The sequence below is a fragment of the Mauremys mutica genome, chromosome 8 (genome assembly GCF_020497125.1).
Source record: "Mauremys mutica isolate MM-2020 ecotype Southern chromosome 8, ASM2049712v1, whole genome shotgun sequence".
In the NCBI taxonomy this organism is placed as follows: domain Eukaryota; kingdom Metazoa; phylum Chordata; order Testudines; family Geoemydidae; genus Mauremys; species Mauremys mutica.
Window position 1 is genome coordinate 107,666,141 of NC_059079.1, and position 12,582 is coordinate 107,678,722.

General features: G+C 42.9%; 1 protein-coding gene across 20 annotated transcripts in view; it reads left to right on the forward strand.

The window, feature by feature from the left end:
• The window catches only part of SGCD (sarcoglycan delta), a 477,745-nt gene that overhangs the window by 363,750 nt on the left and 101,413 nt on the right, over positions 1-12,582 (forward strand). For all 20 annotated transcript variants that reach the window (XM_045026061.1, XM_045026053.1, XM_045026056.1 and 17 more), the window contains one exon: positions 10,231-10,332. In XM_045026061.1, coding sequence (XP_044881996.1) covers positions 10,231-10,332 — 102 coding nt within the window. The remainder of the gene's footprint in view (positions 1-10,230; positions 10,333-12,582) is intronic.

The following is a 12,582-nucleotide window of genomic DNA, read 5'->3' on the forward strand; positions in this document are numbered from 1 at the left end:
TCCAAACCATATGTCCCTATCTGCTTATGGAGGTTGGAATTGATGGGCCATTTGACTGTCCCTGATCGGCAGAGATACAACAGCCTTAGAAATACCATAGGTTAGGTTAGATTAAATTGAGTTACAGTAAAGCAGAGAGTGGAACTGTTACTAATCACAGTGTCTAATCTGTCTCCACATTTGAAACCAAATCAAATAAATAATTGGTTGCCATTGCTTCAGTTGTCTTCAGAAATTTCAGGGTATGGCAATTTATTGCAAAGCATCCTGCGGTTCATCTGTGATGAACACTGTGAACGTGCATTTTGTATTAGTTAAAACAAAGCAGCTGGTAGTTTTCCATATGACACGTCTCTAGCATTTAAAGGAGTCAGTGGTTTTTTATTTGACTTTGCCGTTGAGTCTTGTTTTATTTGACTTTGCCGTTGAGTCTTGTTTTCTTTAATTAGCACTTAAAAAGCTACTCTGGTCTGGGCATTGGATGTAGGCGTGCTGGCCAAAACAAAAGCTGAGTGGCCAGAACTCAGCTGTACTCAAAAGAAAAAGACCATATGTACGCGGCTCCATAAGACTAGTGTGACTATGATAGTCATGCTGGGTTAGCTCTTCTCTAAACTGCACTTGATCATCAAAGACAAGTCCAGAAGTGGCTAGCTCTGAAAATAAGGTGCCACCTAGATCAGTCAAAGAGGAAGAAGCAATCACACAGACTTCTGCTTATTTTGGAGCTGCCTGTGTTTTAGGCCCTTCAATTTAAACATCTGGGGCTTTGGACGCTGCTTAGGCCTTCTTGATCCCAATGGTAAAATCATACTGCAGATAGGTAGCCAGATACTTGCACTGCATTTGATTCTGAAATTACATGAGAGTAATGGGGGTAGGCAGGTAGAGGACGAAGAGTATTAGATACAATGTAGAGCAGCTGAATTGATTATGGAGGCTTTAAATCTCAGATCTAAGATACACGGGGAGCACAGGAATCCTCCAATGGAAAAACTGTTCTGCATTAACTTATCTGTAAACTTTGGTTTTATTGAGTTGTATAATAATTGTACATATCCGCAAGCAATGCCAAACACAGCGATCAATAATACAAGCAACGATAATCAGATGTTACAGCAGTCTGACATGAACACAGCTTCCAAAGATAATTCTGTCCCACAAGACATTACCCAGCTTAACTTCAGCTCATTCCCGTGAAAAACTAAAGCCGCTTTCCCATGCAGAGGAAAACCTTGTAGACAGTTTTGCTCCTGAAAGCCGAACAAGAGGAGTAGATAATGGTAAAAGGCAGCCTGCCCCCTTTTCAGGAAGGGCTTGTAGGAGGTCAGCACTGTCTGAAAAGTGGATTGGGCTGGCTGAGGAGGGGCATGGACAGGGCAGACATGATTCCGGGCATTTCCCTGTGACGATATCCACTGTTAGAGTCCTTATAGAGCACCAAGCAAAAAGGAAAGGTGCCCTCCATGTGTGGAAACCCCAGGACAGCAGTAGAAGCACAGAGGAGGCTTAATTAATTAATTTGCAAAGTCCTTTTGGATCCTTGCATGAAGAACCCCATGTAATAATAATACCCAGTTCTTCTATAGCATTTTTCATTAATAGATTTCAAAGCACTTTACAAAGGTGGTATGTATCGTTATCCCCATTCTACAGATGGGAAAACTGAGGCACAAAGAAAGGAAGTGACTTGCCCAAATTACCCAGCATTCCAGTGGCAGAGCTAGGAATAGAACCTGAGTCTCCTGAGTCCCAGTCCAGTGCTCTGTCCAGTGCTTTGATTTTATATTTGGAAAAACCTGTTGGGGGAATAATCAGTAAAATTCTAAGATTTAAAGTCAATGTAAAGCGATGGGAGGAATCCTAGAATCCTAGAACTGAAAGGGACCACAAGAGGTCATCTAGTCCAGTCCCCTGCGCTCTTGGCAGGATGGATGGTCCTATGGCTTAGTCAGAAGACCTGGGTTCTATTTCTGTCTCTACCAACAGGGGAAGTCACCTACCCTCCCTATACCTCATCTGTAGAATAGGAATAGGAATAAATCCCTGCCTCGCAGGGGGGTTGTGAGAATTAGTTCATTCATAAGTGCTTGGAGATCTGCAAAGGGTAGATACTATAGAAAAAAAAGTCGCCTTTATTTATTTTGTTGAGGCGAGATTTTACAAAGGCCTCTAGCTCCCCTTGGAAGTCAGTGTTCGTTGGGCACCCAAGTACAGTTTGAAAATAACCTCTTTATTGTGAAAATAGCTGTCCAGGTTAGAGTGGCTACAGCAACTTCCAAATTTCTACTGCAGAAAAATATTGTCTTTGCTGAGTGTCTGGTGGATAGGAAGTTCCATTGACTAAATCCCTCAGCTACAAAAGATAAAATTAAAAACAAAGTATGAAAAAATGCATAGCCTTAAAAAATAAAAAAACCCAAAGCTTAAGACTTTAACTAGAAATTCAGCCCTCACTTTCCAAATAAGGCCCACAAGAAACTTAACGTTCAGATAGATATCAGCAATATAGAGCCTTTCTCCTACACTAACACCATCATCTTGTAATTGATTGTTAAACTGAGCTCCTTTCAAGCTAATAAAAACCCTTTCTCATTCAGCAACATTGAATTGACATTTTTGTAATTCTGGATTTTACCATCACCATCCCATTTTACTACATAGCAGTCATCAGCAGCACATATTTTTTTATGCCTGCCCATTAGAAGGCATCATATAAAAAGAAAGGTGGTTTAGATGATAACATTGATGTGAAAGTTTTCACCGTACCCTACTGAAGAACTGAACAATTTAAAGCGGGCGGTGTTGAAAAGATCATAGAATCATAGAATATCAGGGTTAGAAGGGACCTCAGAAGGTCATCTAGTCCAACCCCCTGCTCAAAGCAGGACCAATCCCCACCTAAATCATCCCAGCCAGGGCTTTGTCAAGCCTGACCTTAAAAACCTCTAAGGAAGGAGATTCCACCACCTCCCTAGGTAACCCAAGATCTAATACCTCGTTTTTGCCAAGGGTCAGCATGGTGAAATGAGATTTCAATACAAAGCCATTGTTCTAGGCAACTCTTGTACAAGTGCCAGCAGCATAGTTCATTCATTCATACTGAAAATTAGGAAATATTATGAAAACCAAAAAAACCCAAAACTATAACTGAAACTGCCCAAGCAGTTTCTTTTTCCTGCTGTTTTCCAGATAGCTGTATACATTTATGTCTGTATCTATTGCTTATACATTTGTTTCTCCTATCTTAGACCTCAGTTCAGCAAAGCAACCCTCTACAGGACAGCACTTAAATATGTGCTTAACTTTAAGCACATACTTAAGTCCCATTGACTTCAGTGTCACTTAAGCACCTGCTTAAGTGCTATCCTATATTAAGATGCTTTCTTGAACTGAAGTCTGATAGGTGCAGCTGCTACATTTTTTTTACCTCAGTAGGCCTTTAAGCTCTGATCCAGCAAAGCACTTTTACATGTGTTTAGCTTTAAGCGTCTGAGTGTTCCCTTTGAGGTCAGTTCTACCATAGCTGTGCTTTGGTAATTTAGTCGATCAGGTCCTTGCACTCCTGGCTCATTACAAAATTTAACATAAGTCACAATTGCAATAAGTATAACGAGCAGGCACCCCAGGGTTACATCTGAAAATCTTCAAAGAAAACGTAGACAGAATCATCACTGCCGGCCAACCTAGCCCCTGTCTAGCGTGAGCACCTTTTCGAAATGCAAAAGCAGGACCCATGCAGGAGCCCCACCCCCTCTGTGGCCCCGCCTCCTGCTCCTCCTCTTCCCCTGGAGGCCCTGCCCCCTGGCCAGGCCAGAAGCCAGAGCCAGGCAAGTGGTAAGAGCCGCCCAGGGAGCTCGGAGCCCTGGACCCTCCACCTGCCCTAGGCGGGGCGGGACAGGGTGCTCAAGAGCAGCCCCGGGCCACGTACCTGCCCCCGGGGTGTATCGCCCAGGGCAGGTGGAGAGTCTGGGGCTCCCCACAGCAGCCCAGGTTCCCTGGGCAGCGCTTACCACTGCCTGGCTCTGGCGTCTGGCCTGAAGAGGTGGAACAGGGGGCAGGTAGGGCCTCATGGTCAGCCCCCACCCACCCACTGGGAAGGGGCTGGTGCTGCCCCTGAGCCTTGGGCAGGTGCAGAGCGGTGCCTCAAGGAATCCAGAACAAATGCTTTCCTGGAGTCCTTCCGACTGGGACTCGAAATGTATGTTTGGGACTGGCCCGGCCACTCACTGTCACTCAGTGTTACACTGTTTGTATCCCCCCGGCTGTCTCCTCGGGGGCAAAGAAGGATATATATTTGTTACAGACATAACTTTTAATGGAGAAGTCAAGGTCTTTTCCATCCTGGCCAGCTGGCTACTGAGCAAGGGTCCATGAATTTGTATAGGGTTGGTTCTATACATCTTCAGTATAGTGGAGTATGGATTTGAAGTGTCTTTTAACCCATGATTAACATGCTTATTAAAAACACGTCACACTAGCCAGTCTTTCACAAAAAACATTTAACTATATTTTATATGTATTTTGATGTCTTTATATGATTGTCACAGTTATTTAATTCTTTTCTAATGGAACATAAACTTGGCTTTATGTTAATTAAGCTACTGCCTGCCAGGACTTGCCTTTTTTATTTGAAACTGATCTGATGACATTTGCATTTTTAGCCATAACCCATGACTTCACCATGAGAAAGAGCCAGCCTTAATGGGAGTGCCACTGTTAGAATCAGATGGTTAAGGATGGTAACACCGTTAGAGTTAAACACTAACGGCTGAGTACAAAGGCCAATGACATTAACAGGTGTCTTTCCATTGGCTTCAGTGGATTTGAATCAGATCCTAGACCACCTGGGGTACGTCTACACTGCAGTGTAAGCCCAGGGTTCAAATTCAGCCTCAAGCCTAACCCACCTTCTGCCTACACACAGATCGCAGGAACCCAGGGCTCGAACCCAGCATCCCAGGACCCCACTAGAGGTGGAAGGTCCAAGCCTGAGTCAAACCAGGACCCCAGGATTCAAGCCCTATTGCTTAGCAGTGTAGATTCAGCCCCAGTGGACTCCTGCTCTGTCAAAAATCCCACAAAAGTATCCCACAATCCCATCGGCCAACTTTTTTGACAGTCAGGTGTGGTGGACAGTCGGGTTTTCCCACAGTGCACCACAAACAAAGAGCAGGAACAGCTACATTTTGGGATGGTGTGAGGAAGTCTGATATATTGGTGGTTAGACTGGGGCCTGCATAAAGCAGTGTAGACACTGGAGCCCCAGGCTGGGACTCGGTCCAACAATTCCTAACCTGGGGTTACAAATGAGTGTAGACGCTCTAGCCATAGGTCAGCAAACCCATGGTCTGCTCACTTGAGTTCTACTAACCCGGGGTTTACATTGCAGTATAGATATACCCATGGTATCTGATGTGCAGGGGTTTTGAGTTGGGTGGAGCTGGGAGCAAGAAGAGGGGGAGATGCAGAGAGGAAGAATACTGAATCGGGGCTCGGTGAAAGTATCAAAGCATGACATTGGCGATGAGCGTCGCATGGTGGGAACTCGGGTGAAAAGGGCCGAGAGAAACATAGCAGGGAGAGAGAAACGGAGACAAGAGGACAGAGACGTAAGAAAATGTATCCCATGGGAGTGAGTGTCACTGTCAATGCCTGTAGAATAACCATGTCAGGCACTAGACAGCGGAGTTCAGGATTGTGTCTCGTTGGAGATGGCTGACCTTACAGCGCTAAACTAGAAGGCTTATGGAAGATACCAGCTTGCATGTCCTGCAGCTTTTCCAAATGAAAACAGAGGAGGCTGCATGTGAAACCCCCGAGAGCGTGTAACCTCACTGAAATACCTATTTCAGGAACGTTTTTGTAGAGCTTTTTTAGCCTTACAAAGGGCAGTTCTCTCTCAAGGCGAGGTCCGCAGATTCTCAGAGTGGGTTATCATCTGTCTGTAGCTATAGGGGGCTTCCCCCCAACCCCCTCCCGACTGCTCAGATGACAGGTTCTGAGGCTGCCGGAGAAAGGTCCAAAGAGGAAGCCACGGCTGTGTTCCTCCTGCTCTGCGTCCCTGCCAGAGGCTGCAGAAGGAGAAGTTTGTGCTTCGTGCTCTGCAGCTGCCTCATCCATCGGGTCTGAAAGGTTTCGCTTAGGCCACCTGACCCCAACTGAGGGGCCGGTTCCCCACCTGTGGTGAGTCTGACAATCAGGCTGCAAATGTCTCAAAGGACGGCAGGAAAATGAAGAGGGCCCTTGGTTACATCAATGGGCAGCAGCCCAGCGCAGGGAAACCATAAAGAGGACTGGCCGAGTCTACCACAGGCAGAACAAGAAGTGGCTGGTAAGACCCGACCATACACCTTCCTGCAGCCCAGGTCTCATAACGACCCCCCTTCCTTTGTTGGGGATTTTCAGGGGAGAAACCACTAATTCTCCCAGTCCTGAACACAGCAGATTCTTCAGACAGCCGTAATAATTCCTGCTCACTCAGAACAGCAGAGCATGCCACTATCGAAATTTAATCTGAATTCTTCAGTGCAAACCCTAATCATATTTCACTCATTTTCCTTTATACTTCTGCTTAAGATGAATGTACTCCCTTCTGCATCAACAACAACTCAGCATCCATACGCCAGCATTTTTCACCTGGGACAAGGAATGTAGGAACTTGCATTTTATTACATATCTCATATCCCTCCCTTCAAACAACCAGTACAGTTCTCAGCATATGGCTCTTTTCAAAGGCTGTGTACAATTTCCATTTCTAAATGATATGCTGGCATTAATTTTCACAGCCCTGAGCCTGGCTTTGTTCTGAAGAAATCCTATTCTGGTAGAGAGTCTCTTTCCCCATTCCACTGCAAAATCCAGCAGCTATGTGAAAAACCTCTAATTGCCACCTCAGTGAAATACAGAAACACCTGGCAAATGGCAGCCTTGGTTTATGCTGTTCCAAACAGCATTGCTGGGACATTTATGCGCTTGTACTATATGTTTGATATTATCCCTCTAAAATCATGTCTCCTTCTGCACCTTGCGCTAATAATTCATACAAATCTGTTTGGATTTTGCATTATCCCTTCTTCTTTGGTAGCAATCACCCCTCTTGGGCTGTCAGATGAATACACAATCCGTTGCTTGGGAGGAAGATGGCTGGGAGTTGCGGGAGAAGGGGGAAATGGACAGCAGTGTTCTGTTTCATGCAGCTTAATTGAAGGACACTATTCAGCTCAGAGTAGATGTTGCCTGCTTGGATTGTCTAAATCTTCTCTCCTGGAGGAGTTGCTTAGCAGGGTTCAGAGATCAGCACCCCGTCCCAAGAGACCCAAAGATGCCATGGGAATTCCAGGGGGACCCAGGACAATGGATCTATTTAAAGACCAGTATAGTTCTTCCACCCTTCCTGATCCCCAAATTCCTGAGGCCAGTCTCACCTGTAACCCTCAGGATCCTCCGCTTCAATGTCTGTCATGGCCTCTCTCCCCACAGCACAGATGCCACCACCCTCCCCGTTCTTGTCCCCAGCTGTTCTCTCCCAACCCTCCCCTTACACCGAGTAGTAGATGACAGCCCTAGGCAGAGCAACTTTAGGCTCTGTTCCCTTCTGCCCCTAGCCTGAAAGCCCAGTGGAATGCCACCATCCCTTTGCTGTTACTGCCTTGCGTAGGGAAAAACAACAACATGAGATGGAGGTGAGATCGATTGGAAACTCGTTCCCAATGAGAGCACTCACCTGGACACGAAAAGAAACTTTCCCTTCCATTGGAGTACATGTATGTGTGTACACACACACACACATTCTCTCTCTCTCTCTCTCTCTCTCTCTCTTAAATTAAACATCTGGAGACAGATCCTCTGCTGGTGTAAATTGTCATAGCCTGTTGACGTCAATGGAGCTAGAACAGTTTATACCAGCTGAGGACCTGGGGAACAGTCTTAAGGGTCTGTATAGCCTTCAGAACTTGGCTTCAGCAACGTAAACCTACTTGCCTTGCGCTTTGCAAACTTGAGAATCGTTCTGAATTTCCGAACTGACATTTTGCATTTAAATGTGGTATTTGATTATACATTTCTATTTACAATCTCCCCACACACATCTTTTTTCTTCAAGTAATTACAGCTTAAATGAGCCTAAAAAGCCTGTCTTAATAGATCTGACTTTCTCTCCCAAGCTCAGATGAAATGTTTTTAACTTGGGCCATTTCTGCTGTGTTGTGATGCATCTGTGTACCTGTCTCATTGTATAAAAGCCATAAGAAAAACCTCATACAGAATTTTGACATATATTTTGTTTGCTATTATAGTTTGTCAGACATTTCATTACATCTTGGAAACACACAACTAAACAATTTCTAAGGGAAACAGACTATTTGCAGTCATCTGCTGGAGGCCTTCAGCCAATAATTCACACCATTTGTCAAAAAGATTTTTCACATCTAAGCATGGGGATGGTGTGCAGCTATCATGTGAGTAGGCCTGGAGCCTGGGAGCGCATTACAATCTATGCTGGAGAGAAGATGAGGACTGATAGCTATGAAGATCAAATCTGAATGGGCAGAGGGTGGAATGTGCATTACTTCAGTAGTTTAATGCCTGATCAGTGGGATTTTGTGATGGTTAGTGGAAAAGGCAGGAGCCTCCCACAGATCAAATAACAAATCTGAATATGTTGAAATAGAGGTTCAAATTATTTGCATTTTTCCCCTATGGAAGGAATTTGGTTGGTCTTATTATCCCTTGCAAGACCCAGGGCCAGGTTTGCAAAAACAGAGGTGAGCTCCACCTGCAAAAAATTGCCTCTCCCAATTCAGTACAACTCTGGGCTGTATATCACCCTGCTGGTCCCAGCCAGGTGAAAGGAACCGAAAGGATGCCACCATCCCTCTGTTGTGCCTCATCTGAGGGAGGAGGCTGAGGCAGAACCAGCACCAGACAGAGGTGCGATCAGTGGAGAACATATGCCAGGCAAAAGCCTTCACCTGGCAACACCTCCCAGCAGCCAGAAACTCTTCTTTCTAGCAGTAGAGCAACCCCCAGAATTCCCCTCCATCACTACCTTTTATCTACCCCAGGAAACTGCCAGTTCCCAATTGGCTTAAACACCTGGGGACTAACCAATGGTCAGATATTTGAAACTTTCTAGATCTCCTAAATTAAGATTTTCAAGGCCACTTAGGAGATTTGGACAGCAATTTCCATTACTTTTAAAAAGGAATTAATCATTCAAATCTCTTAGGCAACTTTGCAAATCTCAGCCATATGCTTTATCTCAGCAACCAAAGCAGCTACTTGCTAACTTAAGTATTGTTCTGAATATTGAAAATGGCATTCAGCGTTTGTGTATTTTCTTAGCTGATACATTTATCTTTGCAATTCGAACTCCCGCACCCACACATACTTTTTTCAGGTAATTACATCTTAAACTAAACTAGAACACCTCTCTGAACAAATGACACGACTTTCAAAAGGTAAAGGTGAAATATTGTTAATGTAAGCCTATTCTGCTTTCTTTTGATGCATCTGTATTCCTGTCGTACGATATAAAAGGTATAAGGAAAAACTCATACAAAATTTGACACAGTTAAAGTACTTTCCATAACTTTTCAAATAGCTTTCTTTCTCACTATTGTTTATAATTTCAGGGAAGAGCCAAAGAATTGCATTGCCTTTGCTGAACCATATATAAAACGAAAGAGAGAGATTAAGTTACATAGTGCACTTACTTTTGTCACAGCACTGTAATTAACATAAGCACATAACTACAACTACTGCAATTTGAAATTGTTTTTTATAAAGTTAAACCTCATTTTTACTAGTCTGATAACTGAAGAATTAATGTCTTTTTGTTCTATATGTGAACTCATCATGAGTGGAAAGGTAATATCAACATACGGACACATTACAGTGAGCAGTTTCATGTTAACACAGAATGTCACCTTATCATCTCTCTGTCGCTGAGCAGAGATGACTAGCCTAAAAGGGCATCTTTCATCGGTGTAAATGGTTTACCAGGGGGCATTGCAGATTGCTTGGAATAGAATTTCCTCTCTGAAATGAAGCTAAAAGGATAATACAAGTAATTGCATTATGCAATGCCTCCCAGTGTTTTACATGTTCTTCTGCACAGGAAAAAACAACAACCATAACTTTGTTTCGGTTTTTGACAGCCTCACTCGGGTGTTTAGAAATCATAGCTAATAGGGTTTTTTTTTGTGTGTGCGTGTGTGTGTATTTCAGGATGGAATGGGAAACCTGAGAATCACAGAGAAAGGTCTGAAGCTAGAAGGAGATTCAGAATTCTTGAAACCTCTCTACGCCAAAGAAATCCGGTCCAGACCAGTAAGTTATCCAGAAAAGCGAAAGAATGATCACGTCTGTACTCTAAACACTAGAAAATATATCCGTAACAATGGCACCCAGTCACTTCCCATCTATACATTAGCTTGGCTACACTATGCAAGGCTAATTTGGGGAATGAGCCAGTAGCGTGTCTGTTGTGTAGTTACATGTATTTTTGCATGAGGAGAAGGCAGTGTTGTTTGAAGAGCAGATAAAGTGCTTCCAGGACATCTAAGATTTCAGATAGGCTTTTCTCCTCCTTTTCATGTAGGACATGTGTTAATAAGTCCTCATTGCAGAATTCCTCACTTTTCATGGGTAGAGAAATGGCAGATAGTTGTGAAATCCACCCTGCAGTTTATCAATACTGCCTGAGACCATAGATGTGTGATCAATACATGTAGGTCTGATTCAGCCATGATTAATCACCGTAAACGCTTTCTTACTGTGGGCTCAATTCTGCAAGGTGCTGAGGACTCAGCAATTTTTGTAATTACATGCAGCTAAAACTAACAGCAAATGTGGGAAAATTAATAAAAGTCTAAATCCAGAGGAACTCAAGTGTGATTAAAACAGCAGTATCTTTATGGTAAAATTTAATTTACTGTCAGCTCTTTCTGACCATCCTCATGCAACTTTGTTTGGCATAAGCAGCTTTGAAAGATTGAATAGGTTATATTCAACTTCTGTTTCCTATTGATACTTTATGGAAGGCGTCATACATCCCGTTTCCTGTTCAGAAATGTTAATTTGAATTGGATAGCAACTTCCCACTTGATGGCAGTGGCAGATAGCTAATTAAATATCAACATCGCTTTAGCTCTACATTTCAGTGGTCTTGTAGCAATTGGAACTTTTTGGAGTAATCAGTGCAACATCCAATACAATATTCGATGTAATTACTGAAGGTTGTAACCCCTTTAGAATGGCCGTTGATTGATTTGTGCAATCATTCTAGTTTAGGAAGAGAAACAAATGAAAAAATATTGATATCTATAAATGTTTTCATGTGGGATTTAAAGGAGAGCCTTAGAATATATGTGTAAATTCATTCACTTAGCATGGAGTACATGAAGAAATGCATCAGATAAATACATTTATTTTGTTAGATTTTGGAAATAATATTTGATTTTAAGAAAACAAAGAGCAAGCTGCATTTATTGCTACTGGGAAGTTTATTCTTTAGTCCTCATCATCTTAATCTTCCTATCAGTATGGTGGAAGGACAAAAGATATCTTCTCGTGCTAGTTGAGGCTATAATACCAGACTGCAGGCTATGATTGGTGGTTTTATGAAGGCCAGACGGGAGGTAATACAAATCCTGTGGGAATGTTACTTTCATAGAGGACTTTTCCCTCCTTCCATTATATCACTGTTCTGAGAAGACTTTAGCTGTGAATCCAAAGGGCCTGATCAAAAACCCAATGATGTCAATGAGCGTCTTTCCACTGACTTCAGTGAGCGGTGGATCAGCCTAACAATCTGTATGGAACTTTCCCACATGAACAGCTCCACTGACTTCCCAGTGGAGTTGCATGTGGGGGAGCCAGCGCAAAAATTACCCAGATCTTTCCAACTCTCAGACCACATTCAGACCTGGTGTTCAGCAGGTGCAACTCTGGTTTCAGTGAAATTGTGCTTTCTTATGCCAGGGTTCTGAATTTGATTCACCATGTCCAAGTGAGACTTTGCTGCATAAGGTGATCCTTTTGGAATATATGCAAGTACTTCTAAATTACCAGAACTATAATCTTCCATATACTGGCAGTAGCTTGTTTCTGATCTAACCAGAGCATTCTTTCAAAATGAAATGCATTACCAATTACTGAGCTTGAGGGATATAGTAAAAACTAAGTGCTAAACTCAGTTCTCAGTTGCATCTCTGAAAATCAATAATAACTCCATTACCATTGAGTTACTTAGGATTTTCGCTAGTGCAAAATGTGGTTTTAAAAATGCAAAGTGTAAGAGACAAGAACTTTAAATAATGGTAGATAATAAAACATGCCAGGACTATGTTAATGTATAATATTTTCATGTGTTTTAGTAAACAGTCTAAGAGTGCAGTCTGCTAGCTTAGCTAATGGTGTTATTTATTGCTCAACAGACTTGCAAATTATGGTTATTTATAGTAGACGAAGTACAGCAGAAGATAGAGAATGATATTTCAGTGTAATTTCATCTAGCAGCGTAGTTACACAATCAATCCAGTGTTATCTGTCTGTAGTAGAGATCATGGGGCCAGACTC